Genomic DNA, 26,080 nt, shown 5'->3' on the forward strand with positions numbered 1-26,080 from the left:
AAAACTTGTCCCCATGATGCTGGCTAGAAAAACCACATCACAGAAGTCTCTTAGGTTTCTGTGATCCAGGCTTTGTATCCATTTATTTCTCTCTTAACCAAGATCCCCAAATGCCACAGCCACAAAAAGAGGGGTTCTGGTCTATACAGCATTTAGAACCCAGCTTTCTTGACTCCCAAGGCAGAGAAGCTTCTGTTACTGAAACTTCTGGGGTGCCTGGCTGGTTCAGTCCATAGAGCATGTAACTCTTAATCTCAGGGTTGTGAGTTTCAAGCCCCACATTTGGTGTAAAGCCAACTTAAAATTAAAAATTAAGGAAAAGAAAAAAGAACCTTAAACCTCTGTATTTTCAGGACCATGTAGAACAGTGACAGATGCAAAAAGCAGGAAGAATTTCAAGGAGATTGATTTTGTTAAATCTGAATTCAATTGATCTGTATTTTTGTTTAATCATGAATCAGAGTTAGATTTAATTTGGTGGTTTATTCTAAAGGCAGTATTCTCTTTAAAAAACCATTGATATTACTTCTTTATTAAAATTCTAATTTTGTATTTTTATTAGAAATATTCTCTTAGCGGGGATCCCTGGGTGGCTTAGCGGTTTAGCACCTGCCTTTGGCCCAGGGCCCGATCCTGGAGTCCTGGGATCGAGTCCCCCGTCGGGTTCCCGGCATGGAGGCTGCTTCTCCCTCCTCCTGTGTCTCTGCCTCTCTCTCTCTCTCATAAATAAATAAATTAATTTAAAAAATTCTCTTAGCAAAGAAGCAGATCTTAACTATAGAGAACAAACTGGTGGTTACCAGAAGGGAGATCAGTGGAGGAATGGGTGATGGGGATTAAGGAGTGCACTTGTGATGAGCACCAGGTGATGTATGGAGTGTTGAATCACTAAATTGTACCATTGAAACTAATATTACACTGTACGTTAACTAACTGAAATTTAAATAAAACTTAAAAAATACTCATTTATTTTAACAATACCATTATTAATTTTCTATTTCTTAGTTTTTTTATTTTAGTAACTTTTCTACAAAGGAAATTATCAATGGAATTCAGAGCTAATTTTACTTGGTACTCCGGACAATTAGAAGAAAATTTCAAAACAGTATTAGTCGCATCAAGCCAGGTCAATACAGCATCACATATAACTTCACTGCATTATCTGAAGGAGCAAACAGAAAAGAAAACAAAGAGGCAAAGAAAGAAGGAATGGAGAGGGAGAGGGAAGGGTGTAATAAAAACTTATGAACCAAGTCTATAAATGTGTTAAAGGACCACAGTACCCCCTTCAGTTGATCATCAAAGTCTGTTTCACATGTTACTTTTTTATACAAAATTACTTCCAATAAAGATATAATTTCTTATCATTCTATAAAACATAGGTAGGAATTACTGTATGTAAAAACATTTTTCTAATCTTAAAGAACCTACAAAATAGATCTGAAAAACTTGTTACTAGATAAAATAAGGATAAAATAAAATTATTATATCTAATAATATGGTTGGCTCTGAAACTGTGTGTTCCATATAGAAATTTATGCAACAAGGAAGTCACTTTATTTCCAATTTGTATTATGACCTGTGATTTGAGCACAGCGGTGTGCAACACATGCATGAACACACATGCATGTTCACACCCTACTTGTACCCCACCTCCTATTAAAATAATAGTTTTCATCTTTACTGTGCTCTTTCCTTCCAACTTTACTTTTCCTTTGCAAACAAGTAAAAACATATTAGGTCAAAATTAAGTATGGTGTGCGTGAGTGGCTCAGTTGGTTAAGTGACTTTTTCTTGATTTTGGCTCAAGTCATGATCCCAGGGTGTTGAGATTGAGCCCCTTTTTAAGATCCTTTCTTTCTCCCTATTCCCTTTGCCCTTCACTTCCTGTTTGCACTCTCTCTTTCTCTGTAAAATACATACATACATAAAAAAGAAAGAAAGAAAAAATTAATTCCAGGTTCTGACACCTAGAATAAGGGGAATAAAAACAAATTCACGATGAATCCAAAAAAGCAGGTAGTAATATGATTATATCATTATGACCCCATCTCTGCATATTTTTGGTAGATGTGTATATTGCTTTCCTAGACCTGCCATAACAATTTACCACAATGTGGGTGGCTTAAAATAACAGAAATTGATCCTTACAGTTCTGGAGTACAGAAGTCTGACCCTGAGATCATGACCTGTTCCAAAATCAAGAGTCAGCCACTTAACCAACTGAGCCACCCAAGCGCCCTGGAATTAATTTTCTTTTAGCCTTTTGCACTTACTGGTCCACACAGTGTGATGTACATTTGACCAAATATGTTTTTGCATGTTTGAAAAAAAATAAAAGAGAAAAAGAAAAGAAAAGAAAAGAAATTGCAGGGCTATGTTCCCTCGGAAGTTTCTGTAGGAGGATCCTTTCTTGCCTCTTCTAGCTTCTGGTGACTCCTGGCGATGGTTGGCTTGTGGCCACATCACTCCAACATCTTCCCATGTTGCCTTTTCCTCTGTATTTCTATGTGTTCTTTCTGTGTCTTGTAAGGAAGGGCACTCTCATTGAAAAAGAACTGTATACATGTGTTATTGCTTGAGATTCTCTCTCTCCCTCTGCCCCTTCTCTACTCACATGTGTGCTCTCTATCTCTCAAAAGAATAAAATAAAATAAATAAAATTATGGGTTTTTTTGTATCATTTACTTTCTGTTACATTTGTGCTATTATTTAAACAAAACAATAGGACTAGTTAACAGAGGCAAGCAGTAGTATTTAATAGTAGGACTAATTAAATGATATGTATGAGAAAATTAATAATTTTCATATTTCTGTCCTTACTGACAGTAATTTATTTTAACTCGTGGATATTTAAATTTCATAGCTCATATTGTATATTCTTAATATAAATAAATATAAGACTTGAAAACAAGGAAAATATGAAGACAATAAGACAATTCAACAGCTATCATGTATCACCTTTATTTCATTAAAAAAAACAATGAAATGTTTCTTTTGACTCCATCATTACTGTAGGATATTTTTACTTTCTGTTTCTTTTCTAAAGTACTTCTCTGAGCTGCCTTCATCCTTTAAGATCTTCTTCTCCTTTAAAACTAAAGATGGTCAAACATAATATTCACTTTGATAAGCATCTGTGCTCTTATCAAGCCCACATTAGACTGATTCTTGGTGTCAGTCCAACTTGATGACATCAAACTAAATATGCTTTCCAAAGAAGGATTTGAGTATGGAATACTACTAAATATTACATACTAGAAGCAGGAGGTTTTTTGACTTGTAGGAATTTGTCCTCAGCTCTCCAAAAATGCCTATTCACTTAGTACTGGAGCCTTGTCTTGGTAGATCAGCTGTCAGTCGATAAGACCCTCTACATCTATACATTCATTGTTATAGGCTGTTCTGGACTCAAATAGCCATCATTTTTTAACATTCCAAAACACATTAGGTGTTATCAAAAATTAAATCTTTCTTTCTCAGGTAAAAAGATTTTGAAGTAGAGGGGTAATCTGAACTCATGAATTTGAAGTAGGATTCCAAATAAGTTAAAATTTTTTTTTTTTTAATTTTTAAAAGATTGTATTTGGTCGGGGGGGAGGGGCAGAGAAAAGAGAATCTCCAGCAGACTCCCCACTGAGCATGGAGCTGAACATGGGGCTGGATCTCATGACCCTGAGATTACGACCTGAGCCAAAATTAAGAGTTGGACACACAACCAACTGAGTCATCCAGGCACCCCCAAATTAAAATTTTAGTAAAGAAATGAGAGAGTTCGACAAAAAAAAAAAAAAAAAAAAAAGAAAGAAAGAAATGAGAGAGTTCTATTTAAATCAGGTGACTTTCTGGTGACATTTTCTGTTTGTTTTTATTTTGAGTTCTGAAGTAGTCTTCTTTTCAAAAACAGAGGGTCTTTGTTCCTATACAAGTTTTTGTCACAACCCACATAATATTGAATAACTTGGGTTTAGTTAGTACTTTGGCCTCTTTATGGCCTCTTCAAAGATCATCAAGCAATTTTATTATTTTTAAAAATTTTTTTAAAAGATTTTATTTATTTATTTGAGAGAGAGAGGAAGAGTCAGAGAGTGAGAGCATGAGCAAGGTGAAGGGCAGAAGGAAAAGCAGACTCCCTGCTGAGCAAGGAGCCTGACACAGGGCTCCATCCTGGAACTCTGGGATCATGACCTGAGCAGAAAGCAAATGCTTAATGGATTGAACCATCCAGATGCCCCTATTTTTTAATTTTTTATTTGAGATGTAATTGACATACATCATACTTGTTTTAGATATACAACATAGTTATTTGACACAATTATCACAATAAATTTAGTTACTGTCATTAGAGTACAGTATTATTGGCTACATTCATGATGCTATGCATTATATCTTCATGCCTTATTTATTTTATAAGTGGAAGTTTGTACTTCTTGATCCACTTCACACATTCCCGCCTCACCCTCAAATTCCATCCCCTGTGGTAACCACCAATCTAGTTTCTACATTTGAGTCTAGGATTTGTTTGTTTTGTTTTTTAGGTTCCTCATATAAGTGAGATCCTATAATGTTTATCTTTCTCTGTCTGACTTATTTTACTTAGCATAATGCCCTCAAGGTCCATTCATGTTGTTGCAAATGGCTAAATTTCTTTCCTTTCTATGGCCAATTTTAGTGTGTGTGTGTGTGTGTGTGTTCACTTTTTCTTTATCCATTCATCCATTGATGGAAACTTAAGTTTCTTCTCCTACTATTATTGTAGGAAAAATTGCTGTCAATTTTTCCCTTTGGTCTATTAATATTTGCCTTACATGTTTTGGTAGTCCTATATTAGGTTCAAATATATTTATAAAAGTTACATGTTTTTTCTGGACTGTCTCCTTTATTGTTATATGGTGCCCCTTCCTTGTCTTTTTTTAGTCTTTTAAGTCTGTTTTGTCTGATATAAGTATAGCTACTCCAGCTTTCTTTTTGTATTCATTCACTTTCAATCTGTGTATGTCCTTACCACCAAGGGAATTTCTTGTAGGCAGTATGTAGATGTGCCTTGTTTTTTGTTTTTTAATTTCTTTATCCATTTAGCCAATCTATGTGTTTTTTTTTAATAATTTTTATTTATTTATGATAGTCACACAAAGAGAGAGAGAGAGGCAGAGACATAGGCAGAGGGAGAAGCAGGCTCCATGTACCGGGAACCCGATGTGGGACTCGATCCCAGATCTCCAGGATCACGCCCTGGGCCAAAGGCAGGCGCCAAACCGCTGAGCCACCCAGGGATCCCCTATGTGTTTTGATTGGGGAATTTAGTCTATTTACATTTAAAGTGGTAACTGATGGGTAGGTACTTATTGCCTTTTTGTTAATTATCTTCTTGATGTTTTTGGAATTCCTCTTTGTCCCTTTCTTCTCTTTCTCCCTTTCCTTGTAATTTGATAGTTTTCCTCAGTGTTATGTTTAGATTCCTTTCTCATTTTCATTTTTGGATTTACTATAAGGTTTTCTCTGTGCTTACCACAAAGTCCACATATATCATTCTTTGTAGAGAGCAGTCTTTTTTGAGTTGATAGCAACTTAAATTTGAACATGTTTCAAATTTTTACATTTTAATTTCCCCCACTATGTTTTATTTTATTGATGTCATATTTTACATTTCTTAAACTTTATGTACCCCTTAACTTATCATTGTAGTTTTTGTTAATTTTACTTCTTTGTCTTTTAACCTTTATACTAGCTTTAGTAAGTGATTAATCCATTTCCTTTAATATATATTTACCTATACCAAAGAAATTTTTACTTCTGTGTGTTTTCTTGCTATTAGTTTTAAGCTGTTTCTATTTTTCTTAAAAAGTCTTTTTAACTTTTCTTGTAAGGCAAGTTTAGTAGTGTTGAATTCCTTTAGCTTTTGCTTGTCTGAAAAACTCTTTACTCTCCTTCAATTTTGAATAATTTTACCAGAGAGAATATTCTTGGTTGGAAGTTTTTCTCCTTTTAACACTTTGCATATGTAATGCCACTCTTTTCTGATCTGCAAATTTTCTGTTGAGAAATCTGCTGATGGCTTTATGCAGCTTCCTTTTGTATTTTATAATTTGTTTTTCTCTTTCTTACTGACTTTAAGATTTTTTTTATCTTTGACTTTTGACATTTTAATTATAATGTCTTGTCTTGGTGTGGATATTGTAGTATTTATCTTATTTGGAACTCTCTGTGCCTGCTGGACCTGAATGTCTGTTTCCTTCCTCAGGTTAGGGTAGTTTTCAACATTTTCTTCAAATAAGTTTTCTGCCCCCTTTTCTCTATCTTCTCCTTGTGGGACCCCTATAATTCAAATATTTTTCCACTTGATATTGACCTATAGGTCCCTTAAATTATCTTCATTTTTTAAAACTCTCTTTTCTTGGAGCACTTGAGTGGCTCAGTGGGTACAATGTCTTCTTTCAGCTCAGGTCCTAATTCCTGGGTCCTGGGATTGAGTCCCACATCAGGCTCCTTGCTCACTGGGGAGGCTGCCTCTCCCTCTCCCTCTCCCTCTGCCTCCTTCTGCTTGTGCTTGCTCTCTCTTTCTCTTTGTCAAATAAATAAATAAAATATTTTAAAAATTAAAAAAATAGAATTCTGTTTTTCTTTTTGTCTCTCTCTCTCTGGATGAGTTCAATTGCTTTTTCTTCCAGTAAAGCGATTCATTCATTTTGAATCCTTTACCATGTAGATTACCTATCTCCAGGTCATTAGGTCTTTCTCTGGCATTGTTCTTGTTCTTTCATTTGGAACATATTTTTCTGTTTCCTCATTTTGTTTGTTTGTTTATTTAAAAAAATAGATTTTATTTATTTATTTGAGAGAGAGACAGAGCACAGTAGTGGGGAGGGGCAGAGGGAGACAGAGAAGTAGACTCTGCTGAGATGGGATCTTGATGTGGGGATCCATCCCAAGACCTTGAGATCATGACCTGAGCAGAAGGCAGACACTTAACCAACTGAGCCATCCAGGTGCCTTCTCTGTGTTTGTTTCTATATGAGAGGTGAAATGGCTACCTCTCTCAGGCTTGAAGGAGTCACCTTGTATACATGATGATCCTTCTCATTCAACATTGCCTTAACTCTTGGCTATCTCCCAAACCTTTGTGATTCTTTAAACCACTTAATTTATTCTTAATATTACCCTGTTATTGAAGGTGTGCCAAGATCTGTCAGTGTTATAATGGGAGGGATCTCATTTAGTATCAAGTTTCAGGTTGATTAAAAGCCAGACCCTCAGGATGCAACTTTTAAAGTATGCAGATATATACAGTGTGTAGAACTGTAATCACAATCTTTGCTGGCCTACAGACCAGGAAGTCAAGAGATGTCCCTTGGGTCACAGTTGTAAAAAACAGACAAGTATATAAGCTCCTTTCTTGGAAGTCTCATTGACCTGTAGTGAGGTCAAAGGATGTCTATTTGCCTATGTTTTTTCCAGGAGGGCCTTCTTAGCCTCCAGATATTTGGGAAACCTGAAGTATGTCACCCAAGCTGAAGCTTCAGGCTAATATGAGCTTTTCACAGGAATATTGAGGTTGTGTTTTAGTCCGCTATTCATGCAATGCCCTGGGAGTAGTGGGCTGTTAAGAACTGTCTTTCCAATTGTTATATGCCTATGGAGCTCAGGAATGCCAGCCCCTTGGCCACCAGGGCCAGGTAATCAAGGGGTGTTCCCTGTGTGGATTGTGCATACCCACTGGCTTTGGTTGGGCAGTTGGAAGGATAGGCAGCAGGGCATGCTCACTAGTTTCAGAAAGGTGGTGGGATTGTGTCACAATTGCCCAGTCCTACTTGGTTAAGTAAGGGACCAGGAGGATGGCACACCCAAACTCACTCATCTGTTCTATCTGGGAAGGTGGACAGTACAAAAAGAGTATCCATCAGTACCTCTGTCTCCAGCAGTCCAACTTTCCTCTGCACCTCCTGCAATAAATCTTTACATAAAGTCTAGATACTTTGCAAACTGCTGTTTTGTTTTGTTTTTTTCAGTGAGTCTCAGGGTGAAGTGGGAGTGCACATGTATTTGTTAAAAGATGAATCTTAGTTTCCTATAGCACTTTGGGGCCAGAGAATGTGGCCCTCCCCCTACACACAAGGTACTCTGGGGCTGGCTGCACCACACTATGGTGACTCACCCACCTCCTTTTCCTCATCTTGTTCAGCCTTTCTGCAATTTCATCTCTTTATTATTACATTCTTGTTCTTTTCATTCCTCCAAATTCCAGCTGAGCCCGCACAAAAGTCTTGCTTCACTTCTTTCTTATTTATACTCCTGGTCTTACACAAATTTTGTTTGTTGTTCTCTACATCCCGAAAGTCCTATATTAAGAAAAATGTTAGTGATGTATCTGAATCATAGAAAACAAAGACTATATGTTTTGAAGTAAAATTATAATAAAGAATCCTTGCTGTTAGTTTCTAATGCTCTTGAGAGTGGGAGGGTCTCCTTCAATATCTTTATAAAACTCTCTTTTTATGCTTTATATGAGAAAACATAATTTTTTCTAATCTAGTTTTAGGTTTACAGAAAAGTTATAAAGATGTCACTGAGATTTCCTATATATACCTCTACTTAGTTTCCTCTATTGTTAACATCTACCATACTAATGAGTATGTACAAATGTACATACTAATGAAATCAACATTGATACATTACTACTAACCAAACTTTGGACCTAATCTGAATTGTACTGATTTATCTACTAATGTCTATTCCAGGATCCTATCCAGGATACCACATTACACTTGGTCATCATTTCCTTAGCTTCCTCTTGGTTCCTCTAATGATCATTTTTGGTACTTGTATCCCTTATCGCCAATCTGTTCCTTCTTCAACTTATTTCTAAACTTTAAATTCCATAGTACTTTTCTAAATTTTATTTTAAAGCCCAGTTTTGTTGACTTTTGAGCAGTCCAGATGTCTATGCTTTTGGAACTTTAGTGTTTTGAAAGTCACGCTTATAGTTCTCAAGATTGTCCTCAGAAGTATAGGTTATTTGCCCAAGAAAACTTCTCCCAGAATATTTATCAAGTGCTTGTTAATATGGCAGACACTGTATTAGGCTCAGGGCACAGAGTACAGACATGGAAAATTAGTAGAATATCATACATCATATAGGATCTTATACAAGATCTCTCTTTAATTCTCTGCTCTGCTACTAGATTGCTCATTCCAAAATGCAAAATTAGTCATGCCGTTCTTTTTATATTAAATGCTTCAAGAATCTCTATAGCTATTTTTTTTTTTTTTGTGGGAGGGGGATGCATCTTCTTAGCTTATACCTTAAGAATTGTGATACTGAGCAGTCTTCCAAACTTTCAAGATCTCATTTTACTCTCTTTCTTTTTTCAAATGATGGTAAAATCCCATCTGCATTGTTTTTCAAATGTCTCATGAGGCAATAGTGTTTGAAAAACAGGGTAGGAGATAATTTTACTTCCTCTTGGTTGTAAAATTTTTCCTTGTTTTTTAAAGATTATTTGAAAGAGAGAGAGTGTGTGCACACACATGTGAGAGAGCATGAGCAGGGAAGGTACAGAGGAAGAGGGAAAAACAGACTCCCAGCTGAGAGAGGAGCCTAATTGGGGGTGGTGGGGGGTGGAGGGGTGGGGGGATGAGAGGGGGAGGTGGGATGGGGGAGTGAGGCAAGTTGGAAGAAGGCGGAGGCTCCATCCAGGACCCTAGGATCATGAGCCAAAGGCAGCTATTAACTAACTGAACCACTCAGGTACCCTTATTTTTCTTTCTTTTTTTTTTCCATTTAAAAAAAAGCATATATTCTTCTATTCATTTAAGTGGAAGCTTGCAGAATGGACAGGAGTTAGGAAAAACGGTTTTGTGGTGGGGCAAGGTATGGTCCAGATGTCTGGAGAAGAGAGGAGATCTCCCTACATCTGGGGGGTGGTATAGTGAAGGGTGTCCTGGCATATAGGAGGGGTTGCTGGCCAATAAATAAGAGCAAAATTAGGGGTTTCTACCAATTCTTAGAATACCCTCCAGAGGGTACTTCTGCACTAATTTGAAATGACTGGATGTGAAGTTTTATAATCCTCACAGAATTATGCTTGATACTTTAAGTGAAAAATCTTCAATTTTTCCTGGATGGACTCCAGAGAAAAGTTCTGGGTCATATACCACTGGTTTATTCATCAATTTCAGTAGCATTCAGTTATTTCAGTAATATAAGGTTAACATTTTTTTTTAAACGAAGTTCTTATCAGTAAACAAAAATACAAGAGAGGAGTATAAGTATGGACAACCACCCTGTCTTAGTCTACTAGACTGATATAACAAAATACCATCAACTAGTGGTGACAAATACCCAGTCCATGCCATACCACAAGTAGAATCCTTAATTTGGTTAATATTTAACTACTGATTTTCCTGGCTAACCATAGGGAATAGCTGGATCTATTTCATTTTTCACCTCTATCTTTTCAAGGTAAAATAAATTAAATCAGAATATTTAATAATGGCTCTCTTTTACTCCCTAACTCTCTCCTGAGTCCATATAGTCCCTCTCTAAAGTTGAATTGTAAAAAAAAAAAAAATAGAAACACTCTAGGTAGACCCTAACAAAGTCTGCTTTCCACCCTCACCTAATATGTATCTTTGGGGCACATGTTAGCATTAATGTGTATTCTGATATAGCTTCTATGTTGGAACCTACAGGATAAGCTCAGTACTTATCAGGAAATATGTGGACTCTCTGCAGAACAGGGAGGTTATCCTGCTGCCCATGCTAGCTGCCATAGAACAAGGTAGAACCTTGAGTGGGAAATCACAATTTTGAGTAAGGGCTTTACGTAGATAGGCAAAAGAGTCAGACCTCTTTCTCTTGGCCTAGATGGTAAGGACTAAATGTGTAAGTAAGGTGAAGAATGTCGCCCTCTATTCAAAATAAGGATTACCAAGTTGGAGGCGAAGGGCCTCATGAGTGAGAATTTGAAGTGAAGACTTGAAAAAAATGAAATAAACCTTATGGATACTTGGAGAAGCATCCCAAAAAGCATGAACAGCATCTGCAAGGACCCTAGGCCGTATCCTTCTAGGTGTTTCTGAGGTTTCATAAGGAGAGCAGTGTAGATGCAGCGGAGGGAGAGAATGAATGAATAGGGTCAGAAAGAAACTGGTTCCCCAGGAGTCAGATTGTATAGGGCTTTGCATGCTAATGTGAAAAATTTTTTTTTTCTATAAGGTGAGAGATGAGAAGATGTTGGATAAAGATAAGCTGGGGCCAGCTTCATGAGTGTGTGACCAGTGCAAGTGCACAGGGTTCCATGCTTAGAAGGGCCTCATGCTTTAACACCTTGCATTTGCCAATGTTTACTCTTTGAACCTATGTTTTGTAAGTGAGTTTTGATAGGACAATGAAGCATGTGCCAAAGACTTGGAGCCTTAGCTCACAAGTGGTTCTGTTTCTGCTTCCCTTGGATGGATTCTCTACCTCTTCTCCACCTCCTAGTGCTCGAGCTCTGCTTGATCTCCCCATCCATACTCTCACCCATACTCTCACCTGGTCCCATTATCATTGTCCTCCACTGTTAGTGGAGCCCTGGGCACAGAAGTGGGGATATTGAGGTCAAGTTTGTGCTCCATGGCATTTCAGGGTGAGGCAAGGGGTAGTAGCCTTCCCTTTCTTGGGTTGGTAGCACCAGGAGCATTCAGCAGTGGTGTCTGGCCTATCCAAGATCTAGATCCTGAGTATGTCTCATTGTGAACATTGTAATCGCTTGAGGATTGCTTGTCCAGTATGTGTTGAAGCAGAGGTTCTGGGAAAGGAGATTGGTTTCCTTGCCCCTTGCCAGGGTCATTTTGTAGTGGGCCCTACAAATTATGTAGCTGACCCTGATATGAGTAGATGAATAGCATGATCTGACTTGCTTATCTGAAGTACCACTTGGACTGCTATGTTGACTGTAGGGAAGCATGGGAGCAAACAGGAAGACCAGTAGGGAGGCAAGAATCCAGGGGGTAGATAATTGTGAATTAAATCAGAGTGGCATCAAGGAAAATGGTAAAAAATGATCAAATAAAAATAGATTCTGAACATAGAGCCAAAAGTATTTTACAGCAGATTAGATACAAGGCCTAAGAGAAAGAAGTGGCCAAGGATGGCTCTACTATTTATTTATTTATTTATTTATTTATTTATTTATTTATTTATTTATGAAACAAAAGGAAAGAGTTGCCATTAATGAAGGAAGAAGGAGGAACAGATTTTGAGGGGTGAGGGAGGATTTGAAGTGCAATTTCAGACTACTTAAATTTGAGATGTCCATTAGGCATCTGAATACAGACATTGAGAAAGCTGTTTGGTATATTCTGGGGTTTAGGGCATATCCAGCCTGGAGAAATAAATATGGGAGCTATTACCATATAGATGGTATTTTAAAACATAAGATTTCATGAAATTATTGAGGGAGCAGGAGTACATCGAGAAGGATTTGAAGACTGAGCCTATTTAAAGATAGAGGAAATGAGAAAGAATTAGCAAAGGACCCAGAATTAGCAGAGAAGCAGTCTTTGAGACAGAAAAAACCAAGTGTGTGGTACAGTGAAAGACAAGTGAAGAACATATATCGGTGAATAGGGAGCCAGTGGTCAACTAGGTCAATGCTACTGAAGGTCCTGAGTAAGATGAGAAGTGGGATGTTTAGTCAAGTAGAAATTGATAGTGTACACTTAGTGAGAGCAGTTTCACTGGAGCAGGTCTGGGTGTATTTGAGTGAGCGCAAGGGGAACTGAAGAAAGCCAGGTTAGCCCACTCTAGAGGAACTTGGTGTGAAAGGCTTTAGGGGGATTTTGTGGTGGCTAAAAGAGCATTGGAATCAAAAGAAGTTTTGGTGAGTTTTTGTTTGTGTGTTTGCTTTTTTTTTTTTTTTTGCTTTGTTTTTTAACTAGTGGATGAATAACAGCATGTTTGGATGCTGACTGGACTAATGGAGCAGAGGGAAAAATCTATGGTTGTTGAAACTAGCCTTGAATTGTGCTTTTGACCAGTGAGAGAGGATGGCTGGTGATCAAGAAGGGTCTCCTTGTACAGGCAGGAGATTGAGTATGTGGGTACAAATGCTGGTTGGTGGGAAGGAGGTACTGAGAGCTTTGGGTGTTGTGTTGATTGCTTCATTTTTCTCAGTGAAATTGGAAGCATCCGCTGAGAGTAAGGGGAAGGAGGTATTTAAAGTATGATAAGGGAACATAAGAAAAGAAATAACCATTTAAAAAGAGAAAAGGGATGAGGAAGGCATGTGTGATGCTGAGCGGGCCTGAGGTCTGCTGCAGGTTTCCTGTGATGATGGATCTAAAGGGAGCTCAGTTGCATGGCTGCACCCTTGTCCTGCCATGGCCAATTGCAGGGGCTCAGACCTGCAGTGGGTGGAGAGTGAGGTTTAAACAGACTTGGTGTTCTGTGAAGTAGGACGGACAAAAACGATGAAGATATGTTCAAGGCAGAGCCAATGGCAGCTGACCATGGAAGCTCAGCTATGTAAGAAAAAAGGTGAGGGCCAGATTGGGTTAAAGGGCATAAAAATGAAGTGGAATTGAATCCAGGGGTACTTGAGGAGGTGAGTTAACCACTTAGGAAGGATTAATCACGGTGAGATGCTTGCAATGGAGGTTATGCTTGCAAGTTCGTAATGCCACAGTTTAGATTACGACAATGGAAATGAACCTCTGAGATAAAATGGAAGATAAGATCATGGAAGGAGAGATTACAATACTGGTAGGCCAGGAAACTGAATCAAAAACCAACGGCGTCTGATGAAGGCGGTCTAAGGACTGTGTTTTGAGGAAATCTCATTTTAGGTAGAGTTAACTAACTGAACATAAAGTTTTCGAGTGGAAAAAAAAAAAAGAAAAAAAAAGTTTTCGGGTGGAACCAGAAAACATGAAGGGGTAGAAGAAACATGAAGACTATTAACAAAATGTTGTGTGTTTAGTGTTTCAATGGGCTGGACGCAGTGTCAGTTTACTGTGTCATTTAGTGTATTCTTGGCATAAACTGTGAATACTAGAGACTGTTGTCATCCTACCTTACCTTACAAATGTTGAACAGGAGAGCCAGGGAGGTTAAATAACACGCCCAAGGACACCACTGCCTGAGTCTGAACTCTGAGTGCCTAAAGGTTATGTTCATCTTCCTTGACTGCCACAGTGATTATGATAGAGCAGGTGATATTAAATCCGCATCCTGAGATGTGAATAGTAGACTTATGAGATTAGAGGTTCTTGAGGACAATATTGTATATAAAGCCCAGTAATATGCATTATCTCATCTACTCCTCTTATTGATTTTGTGTATTAAGCAATTTGCCCAGATCCTAGGGCTGGTAAGTAGCACAGCCTGGATGTGAATTCTCATTCTCTGCTCTCCTACTTGTACCCTCCTTCTACTAACATCCACCATCACTTTCCAGAGATGTTCTAGACAGAAACTTTAAAAAGAGTCTAGAGAGTTTTGCATAAATGTATTATTAAGGAAACCATTACTAGTTATTTCTTTTTTAGAACCTAACAGGATAAGTCTCATAATTCCTATGTTTCCATGGGAACATAGTTAGTACAGAATGTGGCATTCTTCCTGTTGTGGAATGTTCTTTCTATAAATTCATGCATTCATTCAACTATAATTTACTGAGCTAATAGTCTGTGCAGGTGCTGTGCTAGGTGCATAAGAAACATCCTTGCTCTAAAGGAACCTTCAGTCAGCTCCAGGCCTTTAGGAACCTCAGATATTCTGCAAGGCCTTTTCACACCTGGTGCATTTTTAAGGCAGTGCATTTGACCTAGAATACACTCAATCCCTTAGGACTCGGTCACCTAAGAGATCATACCTCTCCCGGATGGTTTGGCACACAGTAAGATCAGCTGTAGTGCCCTGGAGATGGAATCTTAGATTTGGACCTTGGGGAAACAGTACCAGAGTGTTATTCTAAAGAGAATTTTCTTACTCCAAAAGGATCCAAGTTTAAAGCTAGATTTAAAAATACACCCTTTGCCTGGCATTCTAACTGGCTCAGTGGTACTGCGCTGACCTTTATTCCTCTTAGCCATGCCTTTTGCTAGAAATACCGGATTTGTACATGCCATGTAATGTTTATGGGCTCTGCGGCCCAACACCTTCCTGCTACACAGTCAGGCAAAGCCTAGGAAAGCAGCTCTCAAAGTGCCCATCTGTAGGAATGAAGGAGGTCCCGGGGGTGGGGGGTGGGGTGGGGTGGAGTGGGGTAGGGAGGGGTGGGGTGGGGAGAATTCTACTTGGTTCAGGTTGGTGCTAAAACAGCAGATAAGCTTTAGCACCAGATGTCTGGGGTGGCTATTTCTACATGCAGAAATTTTTTTTTTTGTGCATTTCTACTCCATGATGCTACTAATTAAGAATGGCACATACACTAGTGCAACCCGAGCCTGTGTCTACAACAGGGAAGGAGGGGAGGGTGTTATGTTTTGCCTCCAGATTTAGAAGACCACAACTGGTGCTCTTAATGGCAGTGTAACACGTGTTGCCTCACTTCCCTCTGGTCTTAAAACATGTGAGTCACAGTGTAATTAAAGAATTACACTCTCTGTATCTTACACTGCAAAAGTTAAGTGAGGCAAATCAGACTAAGTTTTTTTTGTTGAATAAAAAATGAGGATCCTATATGTATTGGGTTTTTAAGAATTTTTTCAAGCACCCAAATATCCCATATATTCTCTTTATATCTAATTTGGTGAGCCACCCCTATCACAGATTTAATTGCTTTGGGTCATTTCTGGAGTTGTGGGACCACAAACCAAGTCCGTAAGTCCTATAGCTCTAAGAGAAGGTAATTCTCGTCTTGGAGTAGGGGAGGTGGCGCCAGCTCGCGGCTCCGCGGCTCCGCACCCGCCGGCCGGAGCTCAGTTTCCCCGCAGCTGCGCGCCCCGCCCCGCCCCGCCGCGCCCCGCCCCGCCGCGCCCCGCCGCGCCCCGCCGCCCCGCAGCGCCCGGAGCCGCCGCCAGGGGTGCGGAGCCGCCCACCGCCGACGAGACGGCCGCGGGGAGCCTCCCGGCCCGCCGCTGCACCTGGCTCGGCTGCTTCCCGACCGAGCGGCGCGGGCCTGGACCGCCGAGGGCGCCCGGCCGCCGCCTCGCCTCCGGGAGGCTGACGCCCCGGGCCGCGCCTCCCCGCCGAGGGCGCCGGCTGGGGCTCCCGCCGGACCCGCCCCTCGCCGCGGCGCCCCCGGCCGCCGTCCCGCGCCCCCTCGGGGCCTCTGCGGGCCCCGCGCGCCGTCTCCCTCCCCAGCTGTTGCAAGGCCGGGCACAGCCACCGCCGCCGCCGGCGCTCGGGGCCCTGGCGTCCGAGCTAAGCGCGCCCCCCGGCCGCCGCCAGCCCCAGCCGCACGCGCACCCACCCCTCCTCCGGGTACCGCGGTCGGAGCCGAATACAAAGAGGCCTCGCCCCTGAGCCCTGGCCTCCGCCGCGCCCGCCCGTGCCCACTGTCCTTCGACCTCCGCCAGGGCTGGACGCCGGGACCCCTCCCCTCGGCGCCCGCCTGCCCCTCCCCCTGGTCGCTAAAATCCGCCGGGCGATCCCCGAAGTCCCGTGAGCGGGGCCCTCGACCGTCCCCCTCCGGCCTCTCGGCCGCCGATCCCGACCCCCGGGGCCCGCCGGCCGCCCACCCCGCTGCAGCCGCGCGCCTCGGCCCCGGCCCCTCCTCCGGGGCCCTCCTCCTCCCTCGCCCCGCCCGTGCCGGGGTGGGAGCGGCGGCAGCTGGAAGAGAAGGGATGAGGTCATCCTCTCCCTCGGAGTCAGCTGGTGGAGGAGAGGAAGCGGGAGGAGGGAGCGCGCGCGCGGGGAGGAGAGGAATGTGCAGGTCCGAGGACCGCCGCGGCGGCCGCTGCTGCTCCTGCTGCTGGCGGCGGCGGCGGCTCGGACGGCAGCGGCGGGGCCGGGCGGGCGAGGAGCGCGGGCGGCGGGCAGGGGCGCGCGCGGGGCGCCGCGAGCAGCTTGGCTCGGCGCAGGCAGCCAGGCGGCGCTCCTGCCGGCCCCAGGCGCGCCGCTAGCCCGGCCCAGCGCCCAGCCCGGCGGGCGGCCCAGCGCCCAGCCCAGCGCCCAGCCCAGCGCCCGGCCCAGCGCCCGGCCCAGCGCCCGGCCCAGCGCCCGGCCCGGGGGGCGGCTGGCGGCGGGCGGCGGGCGGCGGGCGGCGGGCGGGCCGGCGCGGGAGCAGGGCGGGAGCCCGAGGAGGGGGAGCCGCGCCGCCCGGGAGGAGAGCCGGGGCGAGGCGAGGTGGTGGCGGGAGGAGGAGACAGCGGGGAAAGGTGTCAGATAAAGGAGGGCTCCCCGCCGCTCCGGAGGCATCATGGCCGCTAAGTCAGACGGGAGGCTGAAAATGAAGAAGGGCAGCGACGTGGCGTTCACCCCGCTGCAGAACTCGGACCTGTCGGGCTCGGTGCAGGGACTGGCGCCGGGCTTGCCGTCGGGGTCGGGGGCCGAGGACGAGGAGGCTGCCGGGGGCGGCTGCTGCCCGGACGGCGGCGGCTGCTCGCGCTGCTGCTGCTGCTGCGCGGGGAGCGGCGGCTCGGGCGGCGGCTCCGGCGGCGGCTCGGGCGGCGGCTCCGGGGTCTCGGGCGGCCCGGGCGGCCCGGGCGGCGGCGGGGCGGGCTCGGCGGCGCTGTGCCTGCGCCTGGGCCGGGAGCGGCGGCGCTACTCGCTGTGGGACTGCCTCTGGATCCTGGCCGCCGTGGCCGTGTACTTCGCGGACGTGGGCACGGACATCTGGCTCGCCGTGGACTACTACTTGCGCGGCCAGCGCTGGTGGTTCGGGCTCACGCTCTTCTTCGTGGTGCTCGGCTCGCTCTCGGTGCAGGTGTTCAGCTTCCGCTGGTTCGTGCACGATTTCAGCACCGAGGACAGCGCCCCGGCCGCAGCCGCCTCCAGCTGCCCGCAGCCCGGAGCCGATTGCAAGACGGCGGCCGGCGGCGGGTCTGCAGCCGCGGAAGGCGAGGCTCGTCCTTCCACGCCGCAAAGGCAAGCGTCCAACGCCAGCAAGAGCAACATCGCCGCCGCCAACAGCGGCAGCAACAGTAGCGGGGCCACCCGGGCCAGCGGCCAGCGCAGGTCTGCGTCCTGCTCCTTCTGCATCTGGCTCCTGCAGTCGCTCATCCACATCTTGCAGCTCGGGCAAATCTGGAGGTACCGTATCAGGGGCGGGGAAGAGGGAGATTTGCTGCTGCTACTACATCCTCGCTGCTTTGCTTTTGCACGGAAATTGTTTAGGGTTGCTCTGGCAGTAGCCCTAGGCACACTCTTTCGGGTTTTTTTTTTTTTTTTTCTTTCTTTCTTTTTCTTAAACTGGGTGGTTTTGCATTTTTAAGATTTGTGATCAAAACCTGGGGGGGGGTGTGGGGGGGGGGGAGTGAGAAACAAGGGACAGGCAGCAAAGTGGTTTTGATCAACCCATCCCTTCCGTGTTCTCACTCTGCTTCGCTAGCTTCTCTATGTTTACATGATACCCCCTCCCCATTTTTCGTGATACCGTTTCAGTGAGTAGGAGAGGATTCCTGTCACATCTTCTAAAAATCCTTTTTTATTACGTTGAATTCGAGGTGTGTATTGCAATTTGGATGGCTTCTTTTGTTCCCTATTGCTAATTTTAGTTATATGGGAATTCTTACTGCTGTGAAGTACCCACATTTTACATCTCACCGTTAGAGAAGCACTGCACTCCAAGTAAAAAGCTTAGTAGGGAGACTGCTTGTCTTTTTCTGGAGAACACCTATACCTGTATCTATATAATCTGTATTTTATGATGCACTTTCTGATTATCTTGCAATATCCCCATATTCTGATTTCTCACATAACTAATAACCCTTGGAAAAGGGGTAGTGCATCTTGTAAACTTTAATCGTACTTGGCATCTTCATTGGTTGCTCTGCTACTTGTCATCTGAGCTACCAAGTCTTTTTACACAGATATCACTTCCACTTAGAAACTGGAATACAAGGCTAAACTTGCTGGGCAGAGGGAGCTGCCATTCAAACAGTCACTGCCTAGATTTAGGAATATAATGAAACGGTTTGCTCAGAAATATATTCCACCAACTTTTATATGTTTTTAATAGCTTTATGAAGCAATGTTTTACATCTGCAAAATTTTTTTTGGATTGTAGCACTTAGATGTTGACATTCCGGAGCTTTTTTTGGTTTACAATGACTAATAAGTATGTAGCATAAGTGAAATGAGAAAACTTCTCAGTAAGGGCACCAATGTGGGGCTACATGCTGTCCATTACAATTTCACTTGTCACATGTTTGTGACAAAGGTGTCAGAAATCATCAGCTATGCTGAGGCATCCCGTGTAGAAACAGTTCAGAGAGTTTGTGGAATAGGACTAAAAACTTCTTTTATTCGTGGCGAAGAGTAGTGTTTCCGCTGAGAAGAGCAAATGTGGTTATTTTACAACCTTTCTGGGACCATTGCTTTGTGAAGCAGGGTAAGCATTGCCATAGATGGTGACTTTTCAAATTGTGAAAACTTTTTTTTTTTTTCCCAAACAGATACTTTCTGGAAAAATGGTATATGATATGCAGTAGGTCAAATTGATGTTGGAAACCAATGTATTTTGGACTCAAACAACTTTGAAATGTCAGTTAAGTGTGATAGCTGTTATGTTCCATGAGTGACTATTATGAAGACTTAGAAGTTGATGCTCTTATTCAAGTTTGATGAAGAACTCAAATGTCCGTGTTAATTACTGAAATTGTTTAGTGGCTAGGTGCATATGATTAGTAGTTTTAAATGATAATGTGGAAAATGAAGCTTAACATTCCATTTGTTAACTTTTGCAAACTTTATGCAGGATTTGGAAATCACTTCTTTTCAATCACCTTTAAATAATGCAAACACTTCTCAATATATTAATGGAAGAACTATCCATGCTTCCTACAGATTGATACTTTGTGAAAAAGTTGATATCAAGTTGGGTGAACTGAAAAAATACTTTTAATTATCATTAATTAAACAATTAATACTTTTAATTGTTTACTGGACCTTCTAAACCCAATATTTTCCCAATTGGAAATCGACATTTAGTTATCTAAGGACATACAATGCAGAAAGTGATAAATAGTTCGGAAAAGGAAGGACCTAAATACATGTCAGTGAGACCACAGCCACTGGGCCAACCGGCCATATCGACAGGAGGAGGAGGGATGGAAGGTTGCGTGCAGAAGGAAAAGCACACAGAGGCTGTGGGACAAATGCATTAACCAACCCAACCCTTGGAGAAATTGTGGTCCCACGTGACTCCTCTTTGTTAAATATTTCTACAGTGTTTTCCTTAGTGGTTTTGAAGTTTTTCCTGCTAAGGCATGGTTGTCTGGGAGGACGTATTTGTTGAAAATATTTTCAGATCCTAGTCTATGTTATCAGAATAATGTGCTTAATATGTAAGTCTGAATTATCTAATCTAACTGTTCTTGGATTCTAGTTAAGCTATTTGGAGACTAGTGGGGTAACTTGTTGGAAGCATGATCTAAGACCCAGCCTCATTTTCTCTTTAGAAAGTATGTTTAAACAAACAAACAAACAAACAAACTTCAGCCTAATGTAGGACATTGGAAAGGGATCAGAAAGTTCATGGAATTCAGTTGCATTCTGAAATGGTTTCAACTTCTCTGTGTGTGGAATATTGGAATGGAACTTTGGGTAGCAGATGCACCTTTGAGATAATAAGCTGGTGAGATGCAGTTTCACCTCAGATTATTGTATCAAACCATTATCTTAGACCATTAGGATGCTTTAAATTAGGAGCATCCCTCTGCTCCTTCTAGCTTTACTTTTCCAAGCATTATACACAAATGTTGCAGAAACACCGAGATACTGAATGGTTCAAAGCTCAGAGGTCATTTTTCATGTTTTAACATGCTACTTTCTAAGATCAATAAAATAGATTTTAGCTAGGTTGGTAACTGTTCCTTGTATTTCCATGAAATGCTAGTTATTTTAGGTAAGGGCAAGATTCTAAAAGCTTTCTGTAGATACAATCCTTTGAAATAACATCAAAGTGTTTGCTTGTTCAAAATAGCTATTTGGAACATTTTGGGTGAAATCTGAATGTATTTATACCTTTATTACAAATGCAACTGCTGAGAGCAATGATACATGTTCATTTTAATTAAAGTTTACTAATGAGAAATTAATGGCAGCTTTTAAAGTCATAGGATTTGATTCTGAGAAACAGCTGTTTGAAATAATGAAGTGAACTTTTGCTACCATGTGAAAAGAGTAATTATGACTTTAAAGGAAATGTACCTGCAAATGAATACTTACTTTTTTTTTCTTGTTCATTTCATATGATTCCAGAAGTTACTAAGAGGGCACTTCAGCCAGTGGGAATCACAAATAGCCAATTAGAACCGTTTTTAGTCTTCACACTGATAATCAATTATATCTAGATGCCTTCTTCCTTCAGAATTCATGACTCACTCTTAAAATTATACTTTAATTTTTCCTGTGTATGTACATACTTGATTGTCTTCTAAAGGCAAATAGGCATATTGCAAACAATAAGTCAGTGAGTCAATGGATAGTAGAATGGGGGGTATTTTTACTATTTTACTATTTTGATTTTTGTTTTTGAATATCTATCATGAGAGTCATGTGGAGAAGATCTAGTGAAAGACCATTTTGGCTTTTCACATGCTTGATATTCCAAACGGTATGACATGTGTTCCCTTATTCAAATAAATTGGAAAATGGTGGGATAAATGGAGTTAAACAGATCTCTCTACAGCAGGACTTCTCAGAGCCTTTAATAAGCTAGTGTGCAGTTATCGATAACTTTTTAAGGGTACGCTTATTAAATACTCTTGTGACAATGTGGCGCACAGGGCACTTTGAGAAACATTTTTCTAAGTCATTCTTAAACCTGGCCAAATAATAATAATAGTAACAACTTTATATAGCACTTAAAAATTTATAAATGTTTCTATACTCTTTATCTCATCTAAATTTTATAGTAACCTAAGAGAAAATCATTAGTATCTCTATATATGAGTAACCTGGCTCAGAGACATTCATTAACTGGCACGAAATTCCCCACCTATTATGTGATACAACTAGGAGTCAAAGCCAAGCCCACCTTACCCTAAAGACTATGCTCTTTCCGGATCAGTTAGCTATCTCCAAATGTCAACTTGGATTATAATGACAACAATTCATGAAAGTGACACTTTACCTCCACCGAGTGTGACAAAGTTGGGGACTTTGCCATTTAGACAGGACAGGAGATCTATCCAGTAACACACCAGTAGTCAACCAGCAGAATAGGGACTGGGGCTCAGCTTGGCTGACCTTAAGGCCAGTGATCTTCTTGCTACACCATGTGGACATGCTGAGCTTATTGCATTAAAACCCAGCTGACTAACACCATCTTGCAGTTGACGATTAAATGACAGAATGCATGTGCACATGTCGGAAGTGCTTTGCAAATGATAAAGAGATTCTAGAGATCAAGAATGGGTAGAGGAAATAGCATCTGGGTTACACCTTCGACTACTGAAAAAGTATTGATTGGGAGTTAGTTCTGAATTCTGATATAGGTCAGGTGGGGTTGATTATCACTTTCCTGTATATTTGTGTTCTCTCTACTGCATATTGATTAATTTATTCATTCAACATATAGTGAGTGCCTACTCTATGCAAGGCACTGTGCTAGTTGACTACACCAAGATGGATAAAATTCGTATTATCTTTCAGGGATTCTACTGTCTGGTGTGGAAGACAGGTAAACAGATCATTTCAATACCAGGAAATAAGTGCTATGATAGAAACAGGAAACCTAGACCATCTTAGTGATTCAGGTGAGACACTGGAGCAGGGGTCATTTGAGGGAAGGTTTGAATGGTGAGAAAATCTGCTGTCTGAATAAAGTGGGGCATTGGCTGCAGATATTTGGATAGGACTTTGTTGAAAGGCACAGTGGTTGTGGTGGGGCAAGAAAGAACAAGGTCTAAGTGTGTGCTTTGAATAGAGAGCAGTTGAGAGATAGAAGCTAGAGATGAGGAGGGAGAATTTGTTGTGTCCGCAATAAAAGGGATCTAGATTTTATTCAGAAGGCATTGAGGAATCCTTGAAGGATTATAAGGCACAGGGAAGGGAGGGATTGTTAACAAAGTATTAAAACATTGTTTTATCTAAAGGAATGTCACAAAGCTGAGTTTCAAGGACATGTCATCAGTTCCTCTCTGATTGTCATGTCTTTCCATTTATTAAAATTCATTGATTTTAAAAGGATCGAATTTGGATGTAATTGGGGTGTATAATAAGTAGGCCCAACAAGGCAGGGGAGTGATTTTTCAGAAAAACACTAAAGTAAAAAAGTTTATTTTCTGCTACTTTTTGAAAGATTTCCCTTAGGATACAGTAGTCTTTGCCTTACTGACATTTAGCTTTCCTGGTCCTTAGAAACTTGTTCTTTCTATTTTTGTAACAGTTTTCAATTTTTTTAGAGGACTTCACTGTCTTTCTTATTTGATCCTTTTGAGGGTCTTTGAGGTAGCACTTCCATTTTGCAAATGTGGAAATTGAGACCAAGAATGTTAAATGTTTCTCTCTTAAGTTCATATAGTTCTTCACTGATTCTAGGCTAGAATTCAGTATTGATGTGGGAGAGAAAAGAAGGCAACACGAGAGATGGTTGATGAGATTGGGGATCATTAGGTAGAAAAGAAGGCGGAGAAGTTCAATGGTGTCTGGTAAGCACTAAGGTTTGTAACAGGGAGGAAGCATTGGACTTTTGTGTAGGCCCTCTGGGACAAGATGCAGAGGAGTTACAGGAGAGATTCTGAATCAATGCAAGGAAGCATATTTTGACTAATCAAAGGCATCCAAAGATCAACTAAGATTCTTTAGAAGCATTGAGTTCCCCATCATTGGAGGGTCTAAGCATAGTTTCAAGAAGTGTAGGTAGAGTTGCCCTGGAAAAAACTTTTAAGGATCACACAGAAGGTTGAACTAAAAGATCATCTTCCAGCCCTGAGATTTTATGACAGTTTCCATCATTACATGCTGCTCCAAATACAGTAGACTAACCTTTGCTTTTTTGTGCATGAAAGAAGTAAGGGTTTTCTTGAAACACTGCAGTTATGTTACTTTGAATCTATTCATTGGTTTATGGACTTGGTGTCTTTACTGGGGCATCACAAATCTATGTAACATCCTTGAGTGCTGGGCTTGGTACTTTAATCTCTGAGTTACCTAATGAATATAAATCCACACAAAACCAGATGGTCCTCTGTGTATTTACTGGAGATTCTGTAGGAGTTGGAATAATTTATGCATAAATCTATATGATCAATATACCTAATTTCAACATCTTTGCAATAACTAATGCAAAAGTTGTATTTTTTTCTGTTCACTTAAACTAGATCCTGCTTCAGAAGGGTGAAAACAAGTGTTATGCTTGTTACATTCTGATGGAATTGCAGACTTCCTTCATAGAGCAGTTAAAAGTAGTATCTATACAAATGGGTGCTATCATTTTTTAACAGTATCCACAAGTCCTTGAGTCAGTAGCTTTGAAGGTCTTTGCTCAGTCACTTACAAAATATTCCTTAATGTTTGAATATCCATGTACACAAACTGCTATTAAATGTGTTCTGTATTTTACAGTTCGAATGAAATTGTCTACTATGATATTACATAGCACCAATCACCAAGTAACAGATAAACAGAATGATACCTTTATATGGACTCACTGCCTAATCCGGTGACTTGCTTTAGAATTTGAATGGTGCACGGACTAGGCCTATGGAAGCAAGACTTAGGGATTAGAATCAGATTTATTATTCTTATGCATTATCAAATATAAGGTGGAGTGTGCTGCTAGTCATGAGAAAATACTTATCAGATGTAATTTTATAAAATAGTTGTAATAGGGAAAAACAAATTCTCTTGGATGACATTGCATAATTCTGACCACCACCAAGTGACTCCCTTCTACCTATCTACTGGTGTCACCGGTAATTGATGGCAAGGCCAGTAGGGAAGAAAGACCACAGGCAAGTCCTTGAGAAGTTATTCTAGTGGTTGTAAAAGTTACATGAATAAGAAAATAGGCTCAGTAAATATTTACTACCTGTGAATGGAGCCCAGGCATTATTCTCTCTTCTTTATGAGAAAGGGGCAGAAATTGTTGCTTGTTTGCTTCTTGAATTTCTAAGGGTACAGTGAATCATAAGGGGTGGTGTTATCTAGAAAAGATACCACTCATTATCCTAAATCTTTTTTATTAGATCACTAGCATTAGAGAAGTGGAGACAAATTTCACAAAGTACTAGTTCTTCTCTGAGAAGGATGCATCCAGAAGCCCAGCTTGACATTCCTATTCTTGCTGATCGAAAAGTCAGGGTCAGATAGCTTTGGGATAGATCTTTTTCACTTAATTCTTACCTACACTTGACTACCTGAGAATATATTTATCTATGGGACAATTTCTGTATTTCTGATGCTTCTATTTGTCTATGCAATGAAGGTTCGTAGCTTCTGCTGTTACTACTACCACTCCCATCAATGCCATAATTCTTATCACCATAAAACAGTAGTTTCATGCCTTATATATGTACAAAACTAATATAGATTATTGATTGCAAAAGCAATGAAAGAAGGGTTAAAATGGAAAAAAGTCAGTCCAGAGATTTTCTAGGCTGAATGACAACATTAGATATTTTCCAACCTTAAGTTGATGGACCAGAGTTAGAGTATCAGTGATGAGCCTTCTTTATAGAGGCAGCTGTCCTTTGGGGAGGTGGACTATGTAAGAAGAGATGAATTGGCTGCCTGGTAGCTCAGACCCCAGGCAGGTCACCTAAGTGCTTTGTTACCTATGTCAGTGTGACGACACAGAATAGCTCCTAGGTCCCCACAAACTTTAAATATTCTTTTGGCTTCCTCCTTCTGAGTCTTAATTTTCTATTGGTGTGATATGATTGGTCAAAAAATAATATTCAGGACCTTCTTTCCCAGGTCCAAAATGTTGGTTTTTCTCTTATTATAAATTCTTTCTATTTGCCTATCCCCAGAGTATACGCACCA

General features: G+C 41.5%; 1 protein-coding gene across 2 annotated transcripts in view; it reads left to right on the top strand.

The window, feature by feature from the left end:
• The first annotated feature begins 17,276 nt into the window (after window positions 1-17,276).
• The window catches only part of XKR4 (XK related 4), a 442,293-nt gene continuing 433,489 nt past the window's right edge, over window positions 17,277-26,080 (top strand). For both annotated transcript variants that reach the window (XR_005380961.1, XM_038579326.1), the window contains exon 1: window positions 17,277-18,178. Coding sequence is in view for 1 of the 2 variants with exons in the window: in XM_038579326.1 (XP_038435254.1) it covers window positions 17,346-18,178 (833 nt within the window). In the remaining variant the exon portion in view is untranslated. The remainder of the gene's footprint in view (window positions 18,179-26,080) is intronic.

This window comes from Canis lupus, chromosome 29, assembly GCF_011100685.1.
Source record: "Canis lupus familiaris isolate Mischka breed German Shepherd chromosome 29, alternate assembly UU_Cfam_GSD_1.0, whole genome shotgun sequence".
NCBI lineage: Eukaryota > Metazoa > Chordata > Mammalia > Carnivora > Canidae > Canis > Canis lupus.